This window comes from Dipteris shenzhenensis, chromosome 16 (genome assembly GCF_047967505.1).
Source record: "Dipteris shenzhenensis isolate YYH24624 ecotype China chromosome 16, Dip_SZ_1.0, whole genome shotgun sequence".
In the NCBI taxonomy this organism is placed as follows: domain Eukaryota; kingdom Viridiplantae; phylum Streptophyta; class Polypodiopsida; order Gleicheniales; family Dipteridaceae; genus Dipteris; species Dipteris shenzhenensis.
In genome coordinates this window covers 41,392,503-41,418,086 of record NC_141611.1, presented here as the reverse complement: position 1 = coordinate 41,418,086, position 25,584 = coordinate 41,392,503, and the positions used below count along the sequence as shown (strand labels likewise).

The 25,584-nt window shown below is 45.5% G+C and overlaps 1 protein-coding gene across 1 annotated transcript in view; it reads right to left on the bottom strand.

The window, feature by feature from the left end:
* The window catches only part of LOC147892962 (uncharacterized), an 81,964-nt gene extending 64,716 nt beyond the window's left edge, over positions 1–17,248 (bottom strand). The window contains exons 1-3 of the mRNA XM_087387792.1: positions 17,201–17,248; positions 17,024–17,106; positions 16,808–16,892 (exon numbers count right to left, since the gene is read on the bottom strand). Coding sequence (XP_087243918.1) covers positions 16,808–16,892; positions 17,024–17,106; positions 17,201–17,248 — 216 coding nt within the window. The remainder of the gene's footprint in view (positions 1–16,807; positions 16,893–17,023; positions 17,107–17,200) is intronic.
* Positions 17,249–25,584: the final 8,336 nt, after the last annotated feature.

Here is a 25,584-nt window from a genome sequence, read left to right as displayed (position 1 = left end):
ACCATGCTCACTAGCCTTTGAGCCATGCTCAATTGCCTCTGAGTTAGCATGGGAGCCATGTCTAGTTCTAGACCGTCATTGCACAGTTCGATGACCGTCATTGTCATGTTCTGTTCTTGGTTCCATTCCAGTAGTCACTCACCTTTGCTCCATGGGGGGGTGTTAGGAAATGGAGCCAAGTTGAGTTAGTTTTGGTTTGTTCTATTAAGTCTTAGTGTAAGTGTTAGTGTGAGTTTTAGTCTATTGTGTCCTATGGATGCCACATGTCACATTGGGAGTTATCCCATATGCATTGGTACTCATATGTGTGTGTGTGCTCTATATGAGAGTTGTACTTGTCACTTGTCACATCAATCAAGTGTCAAGCCGAAAAGCTCTTTGGTCTACATGTGAGTACTTTCATTTTGTTCATTGCTCTTGCTATTTCAGTTCCTTTTTTTCTTTTTCAAGAAAATTACTTCATTAATTATGAACGAAAAAAGCAAGAGCAAGCTCAAATGCGGGAATACATCAATTTATGCATGAGGAAAAACAGCTCAAAATGAGCTAATAAGAAACCAAGTCGGAGACTGAAAATGCCACCTCAACCCTGAAGAAGACTCAGATGAGTACTGAGATCCTCTCCAAACTCTAAAGAAGTTAACTCTCCTGGCAGTGGTGGCTGCTCTGGAGGATCCGTGCATGCTCGCCTAGATGGCTATCAGAGTGTGTACTGTGTCGGTCCAAATACTGGCCATAGCTTGGGAAGGGTGAACTTGGGTACCCTCCATCACCTCTGTACACCTGGCTCTCCAAATATGCCAAGCTGCAATGCTAGCCAGAATCTCCCATGATGTGTCTAATGAGGCATGAGCAGGTCTGAAAGGAGTGAAAGGAACATCCTGAAGGGAACAAGACTACACTGAGTGTCACCGTACAATGAGAGCTGGGGATCCGGATCATGTCCCTCGAAGAACACCTGAGCGCCAATAAGAGATAACCATGCTACTAAACCCAGGTCATATAGAAAGGTGCAGTATGAAAGATACTAAAAATCCTAGCAACACCTTTCCACATCGTCCTCGCCTATCTGCACTCCCAAAGGCAATGTTGTACTTACTCAACTGCAATGTAGCAACGAGGACAAGTAGGGCCAGCCCCGCCGAACCTGGATCTCTACAAGTTCACTACAATCCCTACATGAATATAAAGCCAAAAGAAAAGAGTGATCTTTTCTAATCCTGAGGGATTTCCAGAGCCTACGCCAAAATTTTTTCCGCGGAAATCTGAAAATTGTCCCAATGAGGGGCTCTGGAGGGCCTCCAACCTCTACTGCATTTCATTATGTCTCTCTTTGAGTATCATTATCTCTCTCCCTAGCCTACTCTCTCTCTCTCTCTCTCTCTCTCTCTCTCTCTCTCTCTCCACCACGGAACTTGAGAGCCTCCATTCCTTCTCCATGCTCAATGTAGAGGATGAGGGAAGCCCGCAAATGGAAGCCATCCTCTCCTTGAGCTCCCTTCTGCTCCTTTCTCCCCATCTTGTTCACTTCTCACCCTTAGCCTCTCCATGAGCTACTCTTCTTCAACAAATTCAAGCTTGGAGCTGCTGCCATTGGTGAAGTTGCTGGTCTTGGAGTTGTTCATTGTGAAAACTTCACAATAGACCCCTTTTTCAGCAAGTTCATGGCCTCTCTACGAGCCTCACAATATTTTGGACGATTTAGGGTTTGGTTGAGGTTGTTTTTCAGCTTCCATCTTTATCTCTACAATCGCCTACCTCTATTGCTGCTGGATGACACTCTGAACAACAAATCTAGTGGTGCTGAAATATGAGAAAAGCAGTGAAAACTGTTTTTTGACCTAAAAGTCATTTTTTTTTTCCTTCAAGAAAAGTACTTCATTAAGTATGAATAAAAACTGCATAGCAAGCTCAGGTGTGGGACTACATCATGTCAAGCATGAAAAAAAACAGCTCAGAATGAGCAAACAAAAATCCTAGGTGGCAGCTGAAAATGCCATCTCATCCCTGAAGGAGAGTCAGAGAAGAAAGGACAATCCTTCCAGACTCTGAGAAAAGCAACCCTCCTAGCAGTAGCAGTCCTGAAGGTTCCCTATATGTTCACCCAAATGGCCATCAAAGTGTGTAGTATCTGCCCAGATACTGGCCATAGTCTGAGAAGGGTGAACCTCGGAGTCCTCCAAAGCCTCTGTACATATGGCTCTCCAAATATGCCATGCTGTAATACTAGCTAGAATCTCCCAAGATGTGCCTACAAAAGCGTGGGGAGCTCTGAATGGAGTAAACGGAACATCCCGAAGGGAGCATGACTCCACAAGGTGTCATTGAACAAAGAAAGCTGTGTCCGTGTCATGTCCCTCCAAGAAAGCCTGTGGACCACCCAGTGAGTGACAACTAAGCAATTGATCTTCAGGTCATGAAGAAGGGTGCTCTATGAAAAATGCAAAGTATCCTAGCAACACCCTTCCAAATCGTCCTCGCCTGAGTGCACTCCCAAAGGCAGTGTTGCACTCACTCAGCTGCTGCTGAGTGGCATCGAGGACATGTAGGGTCAGTCCCAAACCTGGATTTCACTGCAATCATGAGGAGCTCTAGAGGGCCTCCAACCTCTACAACTGGAGCTGGAATCTCCTGGCATTTCTGACCGTGTAATGAAAGCAAGGGATGCTCTTCTCTAGGTGCCCTGCATCTATCCACTCCCATTCCCCTGGATCCCACTGCAAGGATCTAATAGGGGAACCTCCATACAGCCAAAGCCTCCAAGACCCAAGAGCCAGGAGAACGGGGTCTAGATCAAGATACCACTGTGAGTCTCTACCCATCTCCATGTAACCTGCAATGTTTGGAACCGGCGTTCGTAGCCTTCCTGAGTCCATGCTTGATGTGCATCTGCTTGCACCTGTTCTTCATTTGTTGCAGTCCGAAGATAGGACTTGGCTTTGTCGACTTGGTCCATGAGTGCTTGGACTAGGGATTCGCTTGTGGCGGCTAGCTCATCCTTAAGCTTGGTGACTGATAGCTCTAGCTCCTCAGCTTTTGTGCGGTACTCCTCTGCTTGATCTAGGGCCGTCTGCCCTGTGGCTTGGGTGGCAACCATTAGGGTGTGGCTGTCGCGCGCGGAGAGCTGTTCCTAGAGGAGAGTTGCGAGGCATGTTCTTGCTGCCTCTGTAGAATTGTTCGTGCCAATTGTGGGAGTTGTGCCATTGCCTCGAAAAAATTCTGCTCTTGACAGGCTGAAAAGGAGCCTCCAAAAGAATGTCCTCTGAAGATCTATGGAGTCTGCCTCCTGCATGAACTTGAAAGACAAGGGTATCCTCATGTGCATCCTGCAAGGCTGTAACCTGCAGAGGGATACCTGTCCTCGAAAAAGCCCCCAACCAGGTGGACTCCGAGATAGGCAAATGGTCCGTATCCATCCACTCCACTAGTATGGCTGCATCTATCTACTGCATCCTAGCTGCACTTCCTCTGAGGTGACTAACTAAACAAGCTCTCTGATCCTTTAGAAGCATCCTGAAAACTTTCCAAGCACCCACCGTGGATGCAGGTCCTAACTCCCATCTAGACCACTGCATATAGTGTGACATGCCCAATGATCTACCATGCTCATCTAGTATGCAATCATTCCACATGACGGGCTGCCTGTCAGAGCGGAGGGTGGAACCCTCCGAAGAGTACTTCTGAAGCTGTCCCAAGCTTTTAGAATGGCAGCCATGAGAGGGGAGGCAGGAGATCTGAGATGGGCTGACATAAAGATCCATCTAGGGCTGTCCATCCAATCTCCTCCCTGAGAAGGTGTGCATGCCTGTATACTGCGTAAGAAAAAATCCTTCCATGGCTCCTGACTAGGCATCAAACCTCTAACCACCATCTTGCAGAGTAAGGCTCTACATTGCAAGTCTGGATCAATAATATTGAGACCGCCTTCCTCAGTGGATAGAATAAGAGTCTCTGAAGCCATCCTCGCTATCACATCTGAAGTGCCGTCTAATCCACTCCACAAAAAATTCCTGATAGGTCTCTTGAGCTGAGTGATACTGCTTGTAGATTGCCACCAACAAGAGCAAACAAACCACGCTGTAGCCAACAGTACCTGGTTTACAACCACCACTGTGGATGCAAGATCAAGTCTGGCCGAACTCCAAAATAGGAGTTTCCTCCTGATGCTCTCCAACACAGGAGCGAACTGCTGTGCTGTAGAAATGCCCACCCCAACCTGGTATCCAAGATACCTGACGGAGACACCCCTCTGAATCCAAGTAAAGCCAATATCAGCACCCCAATCTGGAGTGTCCTCATCACTAATCCAGAAACCATTGGATTTGTTCCAGTTAATGTGAGCCCTTGGTGCAATGCAAAGCAAATCCAAGGCTGTCCTGAAAGAGGTGAGTGTCTCTGGAGTGGCATCCAAAAAAATAGCCGTGTCAGCTACCAGCTCACTGTCCAACAACTCCTCTTCCTGTCTCAATGGAAGTCTCAGCCCAAAACTATCAGCTTGAGGTCTAATATAGAGGCTCATAGCTTCAACCACAAATAAGAATAGAAAGGGTGCTAGAGGGCATCCCTGTCAGACTGATCTGGATATCTGAAACCTGTCTCCCCTGACTCCACCAATGAGTACCTGGCCATGGGCTGACCTGTAAAGAGCAGAAACCCCTCTTTCCACAAATCTGAAAATCCAAAGCGAAGAAGGGTTCCCTCTAGAAAACCCCAATCTACTCTGTCATATGCTTTTTTGAAATCCAGGAGTAGAATTGCCAGTCTATGGCCCTGATGCATAGCCCACTCAAAAGCCTCCCAAAATGAGAATATGTTATAAAAAATGCTGCGTGTCTGTGTGTCATGTATAAGATTTGGTAGGATGGGCTGCAATCGCAGGCTGATGGCTTTCGCCAAGATCTTATACAAAGTCCCCAATAAGGTGATCGGTTTCCACTGAGACACTAAATTTCTGCAACCTCCTTTTGGGATAAGATGAATGAAACCCTCCGAGAGTGAGTTTGACATCTCACCCAAGTCCCAAACGCCTTGCAGGGCTGAGGTGATGTAATCCCCAATCTGATCTCAAAAAATAATAGAAAAAGAAGGTGTAAGTCCATTTGACCCTGGACAACTACCCTTATGAAGGGCGGTAAGAGCAGTCCTGAACTCTATGTTGGTGAAGCGTGCATCAAGTGAGGCTCTCATACCTCAATCCACCAACATAGGAATATGCTGTCAAATAACCTGTCTAGCATCATCTCTGGCCTATGAATTAGGATCTGCAGTCAGAAGGGAGGCATAGTAATCTCAAGCAATCTACATGATGCCATCTGGATGTGTCTGAAGTATCTCGTTTGAGTCCACAAGCTGCGAAACACTCTCTCTACTATGTCTAGGGCCAAGATAGAGAAGAACTGCTTGTTGACTCTACCTCCGATCTACGTCCAGAAAGACTCTATGGTGTGAAAGGCATACTCTGCTCTCTGATCTAAAAGTGTTTGCTGATGAGCCCTTGCTGCAGCAAGGCACTCCTGAATCCAAGCATCTGTAGGCCGTTTCTGCTCTCCTCTCTAGAAAGTTGCCAGCAACTGCCGAATGGCAATCTCTCACCTGCGAATCTCATCTCTCCTGATACTAGCAACAGAATGATAAAAGCTGCTAATGTCAGTGAGGGTTGCAACCACATCTGACGGGGACAACTGCCCACCCTGCAGATGAGAAACCCGAATCCATAGCAATGCCTCTGTGAGGCCCTCCTCTGCATAGAAGGCATTTGGAATCCTAATACTAGTAGAGCGGCCTCTCGCCCGAGGCTCTGAAACCACCAAAAAAACCGGAAAATGATCTGAAGTGGACACCCCACCGTTGATGCATACTATCCCATCTTTGTCTAGTGCCCAATCATCCACATAAAATCTGTCAATCTGTGCGTGGATAGGCATCCTTACTCTCCTGTTCGACCAAGAAAACAGAAGAGACTGTGGCTGAGTGTGAAAAGCATCATCATACCAAATATCTCTGCCATTGAACTAAAAAAGGAAGGCATCCCATGCTGCTCTCTCAAGGGAGTGAATGCCACCTTTCCTACCCCCTCTTTTGTCTAAAGGCATCTCAACCATGTTGAAATTGCCCCCAATAATCCAAGAATCTGCAATATGGGACCAAAAGAGCAACTCCTTCCAAAGGGGGACACGATCCCCTCTCAAGTTGGGTGCGTAAAGGTTAAGAAAGCCAACCTTATGCCCCCCAATCAACAAAATAACCCACTGTGCTCTGAAGGAGACTATGACTCCGTGTCCAATGACCAAGGGGAGCATCGCAGAAGAGATAGAAATGCAAATGCCTCCCCTGGTGCCCAAGGCAGGTGACCAAAAAGTATGGCCAAAAAGAAGCTTACCTGACTTGGCACAATCTCTACCATCCAGCTTATGCTCTTGGAGCATAAGGATATCAATGGGGCCACCTGAAACACCTGGATGGAGTTGGTTACGAATCAGCTGCCTACGGCGGCAATGAGGTATACCACCGAGGCCCTGAACGTTCCAACTAACAATCCTCATTGGGTGAAAGGCCCTACCCGACCTGGTGGTGGAGAAAATCCTCTCCTGTGAAAGAGTCCTCCTGTCAAGCAGAGGGAAACCAACTGGTGAAAGAAAACCCACTCCAGTAGAGGGGGAAGCCCTGTCCAACAGAATCCCAATAACAGGCTCCCCCAAGGTAGAGGGTACAAACTCCTCCTCTGTCTCAAACTCTACCAAATCTGCCAGTACTGCAAAAGAGTTCCTGTAGGAGGGAACTAGCATAGGAGTGCGAAGAATCCTTGCACTCGAGGGAGTAGGAGAAAAAACCCCCTTACCTCTATCAAGAAGTGTGACTAACACAGGGAGGGGGCTGATCAGGAGCATCAATGATAGGACCTGAAGAAATGGGTTGCCCCTGCTGATGAGTAGGTGGGGGGACTGGGGCAACCACATCTACGCCTATAAATGCAGGAATATCACCTGCCTCTAACTGAGAATGGTCCGAGGTGCCTCGTAGAGGTGGCGGGGTGTCAGCAACCCTCACAGGCATCCAACGGGGGATGACAGGAGCAAGACGTACTGATCATACTGTGCGCGATGAAGAAGAGGGTCCAGGTCTAGGGGCTGGTCCCGAAAGTCCTGGGCGAGAAGGGGGGGCTCTGGTAACGCGTGTAGAAGAAGTAGGACGAGAAGGCGGAATAAACCGTTTGGCCTTTTCTTCTTCCTTGGGCAATCCTTGGCGAAGTGCCCAAGGGTCCTGCAAATCCGACACTGATCCTGTCTCCCAGCAACCTCGACTCTCTGTCGAAAAAAGGAACCATCTGGTCGCTCAAGCATAATGTGATCATCTGTAATATCAGGGTCAGAGACGATGACCCTGACTTGTGGAACCCCATCCGATCTGACAGCCTCTACCGCTGAAGAAGGCATGCCAGGGAGGGGGGGGGGTCTCTGTGACCAACCCAAAAGTGGCTCCTATGGACGGTAAGAGTCGATGGTAAACTTGAGGAAGATTGGGGAATCTGATGAAAAGTGAGGTAACCCTGCTACCTTCCTCTACCGGATCGTAATCCAAAGTGAAGGGTGTCAAAAACATCATGAGGAGCTCAATGCCAAAACACTAGCCCTGAGTACTGAACCTGTTGACTCTGGAGAATCAAAGACCACCTGGAAGAACCCTCGTCCAAGCAAACAAACATTGGTGAGGTGCCTTGTGAGGTCTCCAGGTGAAGCCGAAGGGAAAGGTAACTGTTTTTGTGGCCGGTGGAAGCGGCTGAGGATTGGCTGAATGGGAACCCATTCGTCAATCAAGGTGGAATGGCCAACACGAACACAAAGATGCTTTGTCCGTCCGAAAACCTACTGCCAGAGAGAGAAAATCTCTCTCTTTTTCCTAGAAGGGGTTGAAGAGGGGGGGGGGCAGACAAGGGAGGGGTAGGGTAGGGCAGGAGGGGAGGGGGAGGGAAGGAGGGGAGGGGGAGGGAAGGAGGGAGGTGGTGAGGCCGGGGGAGAGGCTGAGAAAGGGGCAAAGGGAGGGAGGGAGGGGCAGAAGGTAGGGGTGGGGGAGGGGAAATGAGGCGGGGTAGGGGGAGCGGGGGGTAGGAGGAGCAGGGGGTTAGGAAGGACGGGCAGCGGGGGGTAGGGAGAGGAGGGGAGAGGGCAATGAGGGGTGGGTAGGAAGAGCGGGGTAGGGGGAGCAGGGGGTAAGGAGGGAGGGGCAACGGGGGGGTAGGGAGAGGCGGGGAGAGGTAGCGGGGGTAGGGAGGGAGAGGTAGCAGGAGTAGGGAGGGAGAGGTAGCGGGGGGTAGGCAGCACGAGAGGGAGGGAGAGGAGCAAGAGAGGCAGCGGGGGGGAGGGCAGCGGGAGAGGGAGTAGCAGCCCAGGAGGAGGGGCTGGCAGGGAGAGGAGGAGGGAGGGGAAGGGAAGGGCTGGGAGGGAGGGGAGAGGGGTGCAGGACGGAGGGCAGCAGGGAGCAGCAGGACGGGGAGCTCAGCAGCTCTCTCACAGATGAAAAAAAAAAAGTCGAGTTTTGAATTTTCAGGTTGGGATACTTAGTGTTTGTTGGGAGTTTCAGGACTTTCATGATCAGAAAGCTCCTGAGTGTTTCTAGGAAACTTTCCTGCAACAAATTTTGAAAAGCCCTAAATTTTTGCAAAACCCTAATTTTTGACAGAAACCCTAATTTCCATAATCTACTTTTCTTACTTTTGCAGTCCTTTGGCATACTTGAAGCCTCTGACATGTAAAATTTTTGGGGATTTTCCAAAAGTGATATAATTTCATTACTATTTGGTACATCCATTTGAGCATTTTGCCTCCTTTGGGCATAATTGCTTCCATCCGTCTTCCACAAACTAGATAAGATACAATACCAAAAGGTTCTCCTATTATATGCCTAGCACCTCTAGATCTCTGAGCCGGTGTGCTCCACTGAGCATATGTAGACTCTCTGTCCAAAGGGTCTCTTCCACTTGGCTATCTGGAAAGTCAGTCTAGGTGGGCAGCCCACCCAGCTCTTAGTCTGTAGTTCCTTGTGCTCCCTTCACCTCCTGAATATAGGCCCAAGGGAAGCTCTTTGCTGCTCCTATCTGCTAGTTGTTTGCTGCTCCAAGTGATATGATATGAGGGCCCAAGTGCCCCTATAGTAGCCAATGGAAAAGAAAGAGGAGACCCATTATCTTGAATTACATCTTCTTTGAGAGAGTTGCCTTGTAAAGAATCTTGTCCATTCCATTCCAAATGAGAGAGGATGTGCTTCCAATCCAGCAGCATGCTAGAAACAAAAGGGCAACCTTTAATTCTGCCTTCCATTGAATCCAAAATAAAACCACACGAGTTTGAAGTTTGATGCTTTGGTGAGAAAAAATGATGGAAATAGACGATGGAGAAGGAGAAGAGGACGGAAGTATTCAGACTAGATTCCCCCGCCCACCACTTGGAGCTGACATTGGCCATGATCTGGGAAATGACTATGATGATGACATGGAAGTAGCAAACAAAAATGACGTCCTAACTCGACAGGATCTTCGATCCCATCCAAAGTGGTCTGCGGATGTGACCTTTGAAGACGTGTTTCCTGAACTTTCCATAGAGAGAGCACTCGCAGCTGAACGCCGCCAGTCGACGCTGAAAAGTGGCACAGGGGCCCTTAGGCAAGGCAGAGTGTCTCCCAACTTGAGAGAAACTCCAGCACCACAGGACAGGGATGGACGCTCCCTGTCAGCCTTCAGAGCTGGGAGAGGGGGAACACGGTATCTTATGCGGCCGCAGCGCAGAAGGCTAGAGGAGGGTTCTTCTCCCTCCCAACGAGAAAGGAGCTCTTGCACTTTTCGGCTGTGCTACCTACAGAGATTTGCTCCCAAACTCGAAAAAGGAAAGCAACACTGATCCTCTTACCAAGACACCGTGAACTTGGTTTGCTTTCTTGAGCTACTTACCACGAACCGAGCTCTGATACCATGTGAAGAGAGTGGGAGTGAAGTAAGGAGTCTCACTTGCAGCTTTCTCACATACACAATGGGAGAATACACACAAAGGTGGAGGCTGAAAACAGTTTTCCTCTTCTTAGTTATGAAAGCCAAAAGAACTCTCTCTAAGTACAAAAGGAATAGATGAACCCTATATGTGGGTCTCAAACCAAACTCAACTAACCTAGGTGGCATACTAACTGAGCCACTAACTAGAGTACATAAAGATAGCTGTCATCCAGCTATTATTCATGGGCGGTGTACCAACCGCATTTGCAGCTAACAAGTTGGTGACATAAATGCACAACGGTCACCCTGGCATATCACGAGTGGAGCTCGATATCTCAACACTATGGATGCCACGTGTCACATTGGGAGTTATCCCATATGCATTGGTGTTCATATGTGTGTGTGTGTGCTCTACATAAGAGTTGTACTTGTCTAGTATCAAGCCTACAAGCTCTTTGGTCTACATGTGAGTACTTTCATTTTGTTCATTGCTCTTGCTATTTCATTTCCATTTCATTATGTCTCTCTTTGAGTATCATTATCTCTCTCCCTAGCCTACCCTCTTAATCTTTCTCTCCCTCCCCACCATGCACCTTCGGTATCAGAGCTTCCTTTCCTACCTTTCCCTTAGAGGATGAGGGAAGCCCGCAAATGAAAGCCATATTGAGCTCCCTTCCACTCCTTTCTTCCCATCTTGTTCTCTTCTTGCCCTTAGCCTCTCCATGAGCTGCTCTTCTTCAATAAATTCAAGCTTAAAGCTGCTGCCATTGGTGAAACTGCTGGTCGTGGAGATCTTTATCGCTAAAACTTCACTCTAGACTCCTTTTTCAGCAAGTTCATGGCCTCTCTACCAGCCGCCACACTGTTTTGTACCATTTAGGGTTTGGTTGAAGACGATTTTCAGCTGCTACCTTTAGCTCTACAGTCACCCACCTCTATTGCTATTGGAAGGCACTCTGAACAGCAAATCCAATGCTGAAATCTGAGAAAAACAGTCAAAACTATGTTTTTTTAAACCTAAAAGTCGAGTTTTGCAATTTCACCCTTATACTCAGTAATTTTTGGCACTTTCATGATCATAGGGCTCCTGAGTGTTGCTAGGACACTTTCCTGCAACATATTTTTAAAAGCCCTAAATTTTTGAAAGCCCTAATTTTTTACAGAATCCTAATTTCCAAAATTAGGGCTTTTCTGACTTTTGTAGTCCTTTGGCATAATTGCATCCTTTGATATGTAAAATTTATGGGGATTTCCCGAAATTGATGTAATTTTATTACTATTTGGTACATTCATTCCTTTGGGCATATTTGCTCAAATTTGAGGCTCTACTCCAATCTTGGTGACTCACATTGCAAAAATTTGAGAGTCATCATGTGATTGCTCCTTGTAGCTGCTCCCATGGCCGACATCGACATATCATTTGGAGCATTTTTGCCATATTCTTCACCGACATACTTCTTCGGATCGGGATATGCACTCTTATGTGCAGCAGCTACTTGGGGTCATTTACAGGTTCTCTGCCCTTGCTATGCATAAAATGAATGAAATATATTTTTATTTTCTATGATTGGGATCAATAAAGATTCTGAGCCTTGGATAGTCCTCCTAAAATGATGTATTGATTTTATATTTGTCATGTGTGGCTCCATGTCCCTCATTAGTCTCTGGGGCTAGGATGGGGATGTACTGTGGGAGCCATGTATTGGCTTTGATAGGTCTATTTATTAGACCTGACATGTGAGTTCCAGGATGTTGGTGCATTGGTCTCCTAGACCTCTGAGTTGGTCATGCATCCATGCATGATGAGCCTCTAAGCCATGCTAGGTGAGCCTCTTAGTCTATACCATGCTCCCTAGCCTCTGAGCCATGCTCACTTGCCTCTGAGTTAGCATGGGAGCCATGTCTAGTTCTAGACCGTCATTGCACAGTTCGATGACCGTCATTGTCATGTTCTATTCTTGGTTCCATTCCAGTAGTCACTCACCTTTGCTCCATGGGGAGGTGTTAGGAAATGGAGTCAAGTTGAGTCAATTTTGGTTTGTTCTAGTGAGTCCTAGTGTGAGTTTAGCCTAGTGTGTCCTATGGATGCCACGTGTCACATTGAGAGTTATCCCATATGCATTGGTACTCATATGTGTGTGTGTGCTCTATATAAGAGCTGTACTTGTTACTTGTCACATCAATCAAGTATCAAGCCTACAAGCTCTTTGGTCTACATGTAAGCACTTTCATTTTGTTCATTGCTCTTGCTATTTCATTTCCATTTCATTATGTCTCTCTTTGAGTATCATTATCTCTCTCCCTCGCCTACCCTCTCTCTCTCTCCCCCTCTCCACCATGCACCTTCACATTCAAGACTGCTCATACATGCTGAACAAATATGTTCTGGCAGCCATAGATTATGTTCAAGCCTTCCCGCTGTGGACTGGCTCACAGTCTTCACCAAGGCCTTCAGCTAGCAAGTGAAGAAAGTGGCCAAGGGCCAAGCCCACAACCAGTTGGGACCATCACTCGCTTGACTCCTTGGGATAGGTACCCTGGCTTGTGCCCTTAGCCAATATTATTGCTTAGACCACAATACCCCAAGCTTTGCCACCGGTCTCGTTCATCACTACTACCGAGGCTTCTTCCTCAACCTTTCTTCTTCCGCATCCATAACACTTGCTTCCTCTACCTCCTTTATTTTTGCCTGTGTTTCTGCAGCCGTCACTGTTGTCATCTCTATTTCAGCATCTATTGCTGTCAATGCTCCTGCTTCTGCACCCATCTTTGTTGTTGTGAGTTCATCCCTACCTCTGAGCCAGCTCCCGCCTCGAAGCCAGTTCCCTCTATTGCTACCTCTGCACCTACTTCCACTCCTATTGAAGCCTTCACTTCTTTGCCTGGCTTCAGTGTGGACATAGTCATTTATTCGAAAACAAGGGCACACGGTGCAATAGTGGCACTGACACCGCCACTAGTGCCATTTTCCTGAATTTTTCCTTACTATAGAGGTTCCCTATACATCTTCACCCCCTCCTATTACTGGTTCGGCCCCTGCTACTGTTTCCTTGACTACAGGTCTAGAGTCCCCATCTAACCAGTCAGGGAGCGACCTCAAATGGGCGGAAAGATCCTGACCACCCAGGCTGCCTTTCTTCCACCAGGTTCTTCTGAGCGCCAGGGAGTAAAGGAAAATTTCTTTGTTGAAGACGACTCCTTTTCACAGACCAGCACACAGAAGTGTGCCAATAGATGGGTATTGAAGTCGCCAATGCCATACGCACCATGTACCATGTCTCACATTACTAGGTGCCTCTGTGGTTTGTTCGGATTGTGCAAAGAGAGTATGCTACTAGCAACCAAGTACACCAGGCAATTCAGACTTGCCTACAGATGGATTATGATGCATTGCGGGTCAAGTTTCAAGCGTTGACAGAGAGCAACGAAAAGCTTAAGGCAGAGGACACTGCCTTGCAGCTCCAGTAGGAAGAAGACAAGAAGCTGCTCACTGAAGAAGAGCAGTGGATTAACACCCTTAGAGAGGAACTAAGGTCACATGTAGCGCATCCTGGATCTGGAGGCCACTCAGGAATTAGCAGACCCTACTACTGAAGTAGCACGCTTGTAGACTGAGAATGCAGACCTCAAACAGCAAAATCTGAAATATGAGGACTGCCTCCGCACTGTCAAACGAATTGAGAAAATGTTCTGGCCGCCCCTTGATGAGCACCCAGCTAAAAGGTCAAGGAGGGACCCCGAAGATGATGAAGATCAGGCAAGCTAGGGAGGGTCAGCTTTTGAAACTCCTTTTGTGGGCTGCTACACCAAAGAAGACGGCACACACTTCTAGGTCCAAGACGGCTAGCACCCATCATTCCTAGGCAATTGGCACCACCCGAGCAGCCCACCGTACACAGCTTGCCTTGGACGCTTCTACGGCCCGGGTACTATCAATATTAGATGAGCTAGACACTGTTGGCAAGTAGTCACCCATTTAGGAGGGGCCTTCAACATCGGTCGAAGTTCTTTTGAAAGGTACTCCTGAGCCACCTCATCATGTTGCTAGCCTCTATCTCCTCTCTTGGAAGTTTTGCCTACGGCATTGTATATGCCAACACATAGTTTGTGTGTTATTCCTAGGAAGGAAGATTTTCGGGTCACTTACAAGACTATGGAGGTAGCCACCAGCCTCCCTCCCCAAGCCCAAGTTTTGTATGTGTCGCCAGCCCGCATCATTCCTTTGGAGTATTTACCAGCAGAAGCATCTTTTATGACCGGGCTGCGCATGAGTTCAATCAGCAATAAAAGCTAAGGCAAATTCGGATTAGAGAGACAAGAGTTAAGAATTGCATGAGGGAATGTGACAGGGTGTTATTATCCATTACATGTGCTCTACTGATTACTAATTTTATTGGCTTTGTGCATTATAGCAGCATTACTTTGTGCGAGAACACAGGGCAGCATTCTATGCTAACCCTCAAAGCAGAAACTTAGGGGTCAATGAGCTCAATATACTCTCCAATCCACACCTGCTCCCAAGTGCACGAGGGGATGAATGAGAAAATTGTCAGTTATGGAGATACAAAGCAAAGTGTAGTACAGCCAAAATATTATACTATAGGCCCACATAGTTTGGACTGATCTAGTACATCCGTTATGTAGGTTGCGAAGTGCTGCTCCTACCTACAGCTCAAACAAGTGTAGTCCTTCCCATACATAGCTTTTATTCCATCGCCTTCCAAGCTGTTCATTGTTGACCCGGAAACGGTAATGATGGGCCTAGGCTTTCTTTTTTAATTTGTTTTGTTATTTGGAGAATGAGATTATTTAATACATATCTAAGCATGTGTATAGTTTTGGGAAAGAATCTAAAAGTTTTTAAACATGTGGACACGTCTTGGAACTATGCCAGGCTGCAGGTTAGAATATGGGCCATATGAGGTCTCGTCCCAAAGCAGAGGCTTTACTGATTGTAACACCCACACTCCACATCTAAGCCATGCCATTCTGCAAACACATACAACTCGCCTTGCATGTATAGGTTCTAGAACTAGCCCCAACCTTGGGAGACAGGTGGAAACTGGGATCTGTACCTAGCAAAGATCTGTCATGGCAGCCCCTACGATCATGGCCCATGGAGCCACAATACGCTACATATTCTAAACTACTATTCAACTTTGTGTGTCTCAGAAAATAGGGCAGCATTCTATGCTAACCCTCAAAGTGGACACGAGGATCTCACTATACTCAGTCCACTCTACTCCCAAGTGCATGAGGGGATGAATGGGGAAATACTGAGTTCTGGGAATACACAGCAAAGTAGTATAGTGCAGTCAATACCATCGCTTCACAGAATCCGCATGCTCAAGTACGAAAGTTGTAGTTTCCAATTGCTGCCCCCACATACTGCTCAAGGGCAGCAAAACTGCAATCCCTAGATTTTACCGTACTGCGAGGTTTGAATGGAAGTGAGGATAATATAAGCTATTGGGCTCCTATTATAGGTGAGCTGCCCACCACCAATAGACTGGCCGCCAAGCTACCAGCTTGTGTTTTTGAGCTTAGTAGTCACTATGCTATGAGTTTGTTGTTTGCATTGCGTTTTCTTTTCAGGGGTGTTCATTTTTACTCTCCCTCTTGTCTCAGCTGTGTTCGCATTGATGTTTCTTCTTGAGCATTTTAGTGGTGTTCATTTTGACTAAACTGTTCTCTCAGCTGCATGGCAGTTGTGTTTGTCAATCTGGGTTGCTGTGTTAAGTAGTTTTCAAGCCCTCTAGATCTTTAGGAGCACTTTGTAGCTAAAAAGGCTCTGTGGACAGGTTTTATGAGAGTTTTTTTTGCTGCAGTTTGTGACCCTGTTCATGATAGGAGTCTTTGGGATCAGATTAAACTCGACACCTTTTACTGTTAGACAAAACGGGCTTGATCTCCAAACACACTAACAGGATGTCTTTGTTGGAAAACAGACATGCACTTGTCTATGGCATAACACAGCTAATACAACATGTAAATAAACCAATGCCAGCAGCTGAGAACTCGAAATATCTAGTGCAGGAAGAAATACCATGGTACAACACCCACTGTATGTACAGAACGATCTCATAAATAAATATAAGAATCAGTACAAAAAGGAGCTCCAAAAGTGTACCAACACCTCTGCTAAGGTAAGGCACCACCCTGAGCCTCATATGCTGCACCTTCTGTAGATCACTTCTTACAGTACTGCTCTATCTCTACATTCACCTATAGCTGTCCTGTCCAGGCCCTGTAGGACACGTGGCCCATGTGGCCGTTGCTGCAACGTCCTGTCTGCAACCCACGTGATAGCCTCTCTCAATCGCAATATGACACTATCTAAAAGGTGTCTGCTGCCCATGTACAGCCTCTCTCAGTGCCCCTACAGGTGCCAATGTAACACCATCTACACACTTACACAGAAAGGTGTCAAGCCCTTAACACTCCTCATTTGGGGCCTAACAGGTGAGGTATTGACACTAATTATCCAACAGTCTAGTCTTATTTTCTTCGCCACTTCACAAATGAGGAGACAGATAAATTCATCTATTTTAGGCATGACATGGATTTACTCACCTACAAATGTCATCGTCCACATACACGGTTATACTTCTTGACAACTTCCCCCCAGGCCGGCCTCCTCTCTCTCTCTCTCTCTCTCTCTCTCTCTCTCTCTCTCTCCCTCTCACACACACACACACACACACACACATCATTGATGTTCTTCTGATGAAGAACGAAACGCATGATTTTTATTCTATTATGATCGAAAAAGTAGCATCTTCAAAATTGACTGCTACATTACTCTGTAGAGCCAGGGCTTTCCGGCACCTTTAGAGAATGGATCAAGGAATTTCCTTCCCCCACTGGAATGCCTATTGGAGGATGGTATCTGGTATCCATATTCCGGAAGAAACTGCGCAAGCCAAGGGACGACTTGGAAATTAAACTTCGCAATTACAGTGCTTAAGGCCGAAGGTCGAGAGTTGTGGACAGGAAAACAATCATTCATCCGTATAAATATCGAACTATATAACGAACTAAGACCTGCTTAGTGAGTAGTCGAAGGTCGCCGAGGCATTGGCAGCTGCATGCTCTTTCAAAGCTAGTTCCCAGAATCTGCATCCAACCTGCACGATCACCCGTCGAATTTACAATCTAAAAAGTTTAATCTCCTCGGAAAAGAGGATATTCTCTATCTTTCTATGCAGATTCAAACTATGCCTGGTTTCCACATTGACCGCACTGAATAGTGATGATCTCTCGGGGCATCGTGGAATTCATGCGGCTGCTGAGCAAGGATCGCTGAAGAGAGGTACTGCGTAGGCTCTCAATCTCACAACAGTGTCTGCATGGCGGGAAGGAGGCTTCATTTCATGCAACGTAGAAGTACGTCAAGATCTTCCCGAGTCAACTCTTTCTGTCTAAGCACAAGTGCATGGTCAAAGTATCGGTCCCATGAAGGTTCAAGGGAACCCTTCGATTCGCCACGCGTAAGCCACGTCGAGTTGTTCCCACGCTCGAAGCCGCTGGAAACACAGTGCTAAACTTTAGCACGATGGAGACAGGTAATTCCAAGCATTGCGGGGCTTGCCTGTAATCCAACCTATGGATTCACATTTCCAGCCTCCGTTCAACCTATGGATTTGAAAATGAGGGAGCTCGAGTGCTGTTGTAGGCAACTTGGCGTAGCAGGCACCTTGTGGGGGCCGAAGCCGATCCCGACTCTGCAACGACAGGCCGACTAGCATATATGTCAGTCCAGTAGGACGAGAGCAGGACACGGGAATGCCATCTTAGAATTAGATTGCATACTAATATGACAGTAGTCTAAAGAGTAGTTTTGTAACTAAAGATCTGTAAAATCTGTAAAGTCATGGGAATCGAAGAAAAAAACAAAGATTTGCCCATTGCTAAGCAAACGTGGCCCTCCTTCCTAAGTTATAATGCTTTTTGCCCTTTTAATTAATTGTTAATTTTATACTTTGGTTATTTCAAAAAATACTACATGTTTTGCATGCAAGTTATTTAAAATCAAAGTGCAAATATGTGCCTTGAGTGCAAAAAATAGATTACCTTCTAAAGTACTTAAACACTTTAAATTGCTTTCCTATTTTAGTTGATTTATATAAGAAATACGTAATTAAAACCGGAGAGGATTGCAACCACAACGCCACACTAGAGGTAATTGATCCAATGACAACCTCTATCACTTCTTACCTGCTCACATAATTTACAAGTGCTCATTTTATTCCTTACCCGCTCCACAATAGGAGTTACAAAAATGCAAAACAAACTAAGTTCTAGTGAAAGAAATGGCCTAGAAGTAATGGATGGCTTCAATGAACATGATGCTTTTGTTGCGAGTATTATTTTGTTTTGAAATCTTCTTGCAGCTATATTGATACGCTAAACAAATTTTCTTCACCTTGAAATCATAGCTAAGCATTGGAATTGAGGCTATTATAGGAGTTTTCTCAACGCCATGGTGTTGCAAACAATGTACTCATTTTCTCTGGTCAATCTCTGGTCAAGGAGCTCAAAATTGAATGTCAGGCTTTTGAAGTAGTATAGTTGTAGACCAAGCTTTAAAGGATAATTTGAAGATGTTTATATACATCAACAAAAGATTCTTGAAGCTTCTAAAGTCTAGACTATACAAGATGAATGTAAAGATACTTTACCTTCAACTTGATTTTGAGATCGTGAATTCCCTACCAAGTTTTCCATATAAGCTAGTCCCTATGCCAAAGTTGCCCCAACATTGCAAACCTTGTTTGAGTAGAAAGCTGGCTATGGTGAGGTCTTTATCATCCAGACGAGCACTCTTGTGTATCATAAGAACCCAGATGCAGTCTAGATTGATGGATGCACACTCCCCTAATAGAACTAGCTAACTTTTGATTGATTTAAAGGCATTCCAAATTTATCTCCAAAGTGCACTGCCTTTAGTACGAAAGGACTCAGAAGAACAAGTAGCAGATATAAAAGGATAATTTTCCCACTTCTGAGCCCTTATGAGTCAGACTAGAGAGAAGTTTCTACACAAAAGTTGGGCCTAGGTTCAGAATGGTTTTAATAATACAACTAGTTGCAAGCTTAGTAGTAGCCTGCTAAAGATCAATGACACCTACTCGCCCCCCCCCTCCTACTTGGGTCTTGTGTAGTAACTCCATCGACCTTGAAGACTTCCTTATTCCCTCCCTACAAAAAAGAGCTACATCTGCTAAGGAACCTATCAAGTGCTATTTTTGAAGGGTGCCAATAAGATAAATAGAAGATGGCTATAGGTGTGGGGGTTAAAGGTCACTGTGCCTTTACCCCGGTTATGTACAATACTCAAACACATATATAAATGAATGAAAAAGAAGATTAGGGTGGTTCTGCACCCACCAAAACTTGTGTGGCTCTCTGTCTCTCTCTCTCCTTCTTCCATTCTTGTTTCCGTTGAAGAGCACTCTCAACTGGTATGAGAGCTCGGGTGATCTAGTTGAGCGTGCGTGAATGCTTGGAAGATTAGTAGCTCTGTGGGAGGAAGGAGAAGCTTTGTGGGAAGCTTTGTGGGTGACTTTACTTGCATCCGAGTGTGCAGAGACCTTGGAGGAACCTTTGGAAAAGTCAATTTGGCTTTGCGAAGTGGTTTTGAGAGCCTGTTAAGTGGTTTCAAAGAAAAAGTTGTTTTTTGAGCTTTTCCCTGTTCCGTTCGATGACAGAGACTTCATATTGACTTGTAGAGGCAACTATTGCTTGCTTTTGGTGTCCACTTCACTTCAGGAGCTTGGAAACACCTTCATTCTTGAATCTGGGATCATTTCATTGGATTTCTGACTCACTGTGTTAGTTCCTGCGTTTTTTGCCCGGGTGTTGGAACTCAAGTTTGGAGCAACCATTTGCAGATCTGTCAGTTCCAGTGGACTCAGGAGGTCCTAAAACTTCTATGTTGCTCATCATTCACACTCCGGTGGAGTTTACAAACAGCTCTGTTTCCAAAAACGTTTTTCAGTCCGTGTGTTGGACCCAGTGATTGAGACCACGGTTTCCAAAACCGTCTGTCCCATTACATTCTGGACGCCTAAAAACCCCTACCTATCAGTTCTTGCGCAATTCGGTGGAGGATTTTCAGAGTTATAGATCTCTGTGTATTCGATTTCGTCTCTCTGTTATGCATTTTTCATTCTAAGGTTTTGAAACCTTAGATTTATGCCACATGGCAGTGGATAAGTGTTGACTCCCATTTCTCACTCATCGGTTGGGATTTTGGAGTTCTGGCAGAAGAGAGATATTTGCAGATTTTCTTGCTGAGTCCGATTATGCAATGGCGCCTATGTTTTGAGGCATCTCAGGTTCTATTTTCAGTAGCGGTCATTACCGTGGGACTATGATTTCTTGAGCATACCTTATGCAGATCACTCTGGTTGCAGTTTGAGCAGTGCGCGCTCATTCGTGGTATGCATTGGGTTGTAGTGGATGATTTATAGGCCATTTGGATGCATTGCGGTCCTTGTTGGATGCACTGATAGGCCCAAATTGCCTTGTGGGATGCTATTTTTTATGGACACTTTGCACATGGATGCTATTTTATGCTGAGGGACAGCTTTGACACATTTCAGGTGATGCATTGATAGTGCTATGCTCTCTTGGATGAGATATTATTGATGCATATGCCAGTGGACGGTGTTTATGCTTGAGTCATTTAGCACTTATTGGCATTTTCTTTTGGGCCAGATTTGCTCATATGGATGCATAGTATATGCACATGAGTTAGATGCATCTTTTGATGCTTTGAGCTTTGAGTTTTGGTGATATTTCACTCTATTGTGGCATACACATTTGGGTGCACTTGGTATTTGATGTGATTCTCTCTTGAGGCACTAGCATTTGGGATTTTGCTTTATTTGCATCATGGCATCCTCTTCCATGTCTGAAAAGGAGTTTTTTAGCATTAAAAAGTTTGATGGGACAAACTTTTCTTTGTGGAAAGAACAAATAAGGGATGTGCTTATTCAAAAGAAGCAGATTAAACCCTTGGCAGGGATTGAAGCTAAGCCTGCAAATATGTCTGAGGATGATTGGAATGAGTTGGATGCATTAGCAAAGTCTACTATTAGACTTCATCTTGCAGAGTCAGTTTATTTCACAGTAGTAAATGAGCAGACTACAGAAGATTTGTGGAAGAAACTGTGTGCCACTTATGAGAAGGAAACTGCCTCTAATAAAGTTTACCTCATGAAGAGGTTGTTTGAGCTGCAGATGAAGGAAGGGGTCTCCATTGCTTCTCACTTGAATGAATTCAATATTATTTTCAGCCAGCTTCAGGCTCAGAAAATGAATTTTGATGCGGAGACTAAGGCAATATTTCTCTTATGTTCATTGCCATCCTCATGGGATACCTTCCGTACAGCTGTCAGTAACTCTGCACCTGGTGGAGTACTGAAATTTGATGATGTTGTGGGTAGCTTGTTGGCCGAGGAGATTAGACGGAAGTCTATGGATGGCAACAAGCAGGATGCAGCCTTAAATGTGCAAGGGGGTAGATCACAGCTCAGGGGGAAGTCCCAAGAAAGAGGGAAGTCTCGTAGCAAATCCAGGGCACGAAACATTGAGTGTTACCACTGTGGCAAGAAGGGCCATATGAAAAAGGATTGCTACAAGCTGAAAAGAGAGCAAAAGGATAAGAAAAAGAATGCAAATTGGGGTGCAAATCAAAAGGAAGAGAGTCCAAGGGAGGACAAAGGAAAAGTGAAGATCGAGGAGATCAATGCAGTCACACATGATAGTGACAATGATGTTCTCTTCATGTCTACTTTATCTGTAGAGTTGCTTACCACTTCAGATGATGCATATTCCCAGGATTGGATTTTGGATTCTGGTGCTTCATTCCATGTTACTCCCCATAGGGAATGGTTCTCCACTTATGATAGTGGAAAGACAGGTTGTGTGCATCTTGGAAATGACTATGCATGTGACATAGTGGGAGCAGGTGACATAAAATTTTCTTTTGCAAATGGGTCTGCATTTGTTTTGAAACATGTGAGACATGTGCCTAAGCTGACCAAGAGTCTTATTTCAGTGGGTCAGCTAGATGATGCTTGTTTTCACACCACTTTTGGCTTTCAGAGTTGGAAAATTCAGAAGGGCTCTATGCTTTTGGCCAGGGGTGCCAAGTGTGGGACTTTGTATCCCTTACATGTATCAGGGATATTTGATCATGTGGTTGCAATAACCGAGCAGCCAAGCACTTCTTTGTGGCATTGCAGGTTGGGGCACATGAGCCAGAATGGAATGAAACTCTTATGCCGTTTGGGTTATGTACCGCATTTGAGTTTCTCTGATTTTGAATTTTGTGAGCATTGTCTCTATGGGAAGCAGACTAAATCAGCCCATAAAAGAAGGGGAAAGAAAGAGTTTGAAAAGCTTGATTTGGTGCATTCAGATGTATGCAGTCCCATGCCTACACGGTCATTAGACGGGGCTAAATACTATGTGACATTCATTGATGATGCAACTAGGAAAGTGTGGGCTTATGCTATAGCTCGGAAGAGTGATGTGTTCCAGGTATTTCAGAAATGGCTAGCCTTGGTTGACAGTCAGGTAGAATGCTTAAATGCCTACGGACTGACAATGGTGGAGAGTATCTCTCTCATGACTTTCAGCATTTCTATGATACACGTGGGATTAAGAGGGAGCTCACATCCCCTCGTACTCCAGAGCAAAATCTAGTTGCAAAAAAGATGAACCGTACCATTCAAGAAAGGTTGCAATGCATGCTTTCCAATACAAGTCTTTCTGGTGGTTTTTGGGCTGAGGCAATGAAGACTGCAGTGCATGTGATCAATAGATCACCTAGTAAGAGTTTGGATGGTGGTATTCCTGAAGAAGCATGGTGTGGCAAGAAGCCCTCTTACTCCCATTTGCGTATATTTGGGTGTGAGGCATATGCACATGTGCCAAAAGAGCTTCGAAAGAAGCTAGATCCTAAGTCTAGGAAATGCATCTTTCTGGGTTATGGTGAAAGTGGTGAGATGGGCTATCGTCTCTGGGATCCAGAAGCAAAGAAGATCATATGCAGCCATGATGTGGTCTTCAATGAGAAGAAGATGCATAAGGCACCCATGAGGGATGTGGAAATGAGGAGAATCACTTTTCAGGATGTGAATCCACCTGCATATGTTGATAGACAGCAAGCTGTCCATGCACCAAATGTACAAGAAATGGTACCACCAAGTACTCCCACAGGTATACAATCAAGGGTAGATGATGGATCATCTATTGGTGGAAATGATGAGCCAAATGTGGCTGATATGCAGGTGGGACAGCAAGCTGAAATGCCATTGAGAAGATCATCTAGAGTGTCTAGATCGCCTGATAGGTTTGTTCCAGGGGTAGACTATGTGATGCTTACTGATTGTGGGAAGCCTTCTTGCTATAGAGAGGCTATGATGCGTGAGGATCAACGCAAGTTGGAGTATGCTATGCAATCAGTTCACTTATGAAGAATAAGACTTGGGACTTGGTTTCTTTGCCACATGGAAAGAAAGCATTGCCATGTAAATGGGTCTACAAAATGAAGGTCACAGGTGATGATGTGCCTAGGTACAAGGCCCGTTTTGTTGCTAAAGGGTTCAAGCAAGAGAAGGGTGTGGACTTTGATGAGATATTCTCTCCGAATGACCACACTTAGATGCATGCTTGGACTAGTGGCAGTAGAGGATATGGAGCTTATGCAAATGGATGTCAAGACAGCTTTCTTGCATGGGGATTTGCATGAGGAAATTTACATGGTGCAGTCGGAAGGCTTTGAAGAAAAGGGCAAAGAGCATTTAGTTTGCAAGCTAAAGAAGAGTCTCTATGGTCTTAAGCAAGCGCCTAGAGAATGGTATCAGAAGTTTGATGCTTTCATTCGGTCCCAAGATTTTAGGAGGAGTGAAATTGATCACTGCCTCTACACTAAAAGGGCTAAGGATAATAGCCTGGTAATCTTGGCACTATATGTGGATGATATGCTATTGGCTAGCAAGAATACTTATGAGCTAGATGCATTAAAGGCCAAGTTGCATGAGGCCTTTGATATGAAGGATTTGGGACTTGCAGGTCATATTCTTGGTATGCGCATCACGCGTGATCGGAGTAGGAAACTCCTTTGGCTTTCACAAAAAGAGTATGTTACAAAAGTATTGCAGCATTTCAATATGGAGGGGGGGAAGGCAGTGAGTACTCCATTGCCTCCATATATGAAACTGAGTCATACAGATAGTCTCAAATTAGATGAGGAGAGGGCCATGATCGCCAAGGTTCCTTATGCATTAGCAGTTGGGAGTCTTATGTATGCTATGATAGCTACTAGACCAGACATTGCATTTGTAGTGGGAGTTGTTAGACGGTATATGGCTAATCCAGGAAAGAGGCATTGGGAGGCAATTAAGTGCATCATGAGGTACATGAAGGGTACCAAGGAGATGTGCATCTACTTTGGTAAAGGAGACATGCGTGTACTTGGGTACACAGATTCAGACTATGAAGGAATGTGGATAGTAGGAGATCCACTTCTAGTTATGTGTTCACCTTTGCAAGTGGTGCAGTGTCGTGGATGTCTCGCACACAGAAGTGCATTGCTTTGTCTACCACAGAGGCTGAGTATGTTGCAGCCACAGAGGGTTGCAAGGAGGCTATATGGCTTGATCGGCTAGTGGGAGATTTGGGGATTCATACAGGTGTACCGACATTGCATAGTGATTCCATGAGTGCTATTCAGCTAGCATGGAATCCGGTCTTTCATGCAAAGACCAAACACATTGAGGTTAGGTACCATTTCATCAGGGAGGTACTTGAGGACAAGCGCATAGAGCTTGTCAAGGTTCATACAGATGATAACCCTACAGATATGCTGACGAAGAGTCTACCTAGTCAGCGGTTTGAGTATTGTCGTGTATTGATGGGCATTGGATAGTATGCTCATTGGTTGTTCTCCCTTAAAGGCACATTGTCCTTTAAGTGGGAGGTTGTGGGGGTTAAAGGTCATTGTGCCTTTACCCCGGTTATGTACAATACTCAAACACATATATAAATGAATGAAAAAGAAGATTAGGGTGGTTCTGCACCCACCAAAACTTGTGTGGCTCTCTGTCTCTCTCTCTCCTTCTTCCGTTCTTGCTTCCGTTGAAGAGCACTCTCAACAGGATAGATACGATGGTGTTTAAGACCATCTTTTTGCCTAAAAACCTCTCCATCTGTCTCCATCCTTTTTTTGAATCGTTCCATAACCCAATCACATCTGTCCCTCAGGAAAATGTCAAAACCCATTGGTGTACCTAGAGGTCTAATAAGACCCCTGGGTATCCTTTTGCAGCCTACAGTGTTCAAGAGCTATCTAGTCCCCACGACTAAGTGTGGAGCACCTAGACTTTGTATGGTTGATGAGAGAAACAGAGTCTTTGCAAAAGATATCAAGACACTCTATAACCCCTTTCACATCTTGTTGAGTGTTTCTTGGGGTTAAATTAGTGTCATCTGCAAATTGTTGATTGACCAAATGCTTTCCAGAAGGAAGCTCAATTCATTTAATTTTCCCCCTTGTACTTTGTTTGGAGCCATCCGAGAAAGAAATAAAG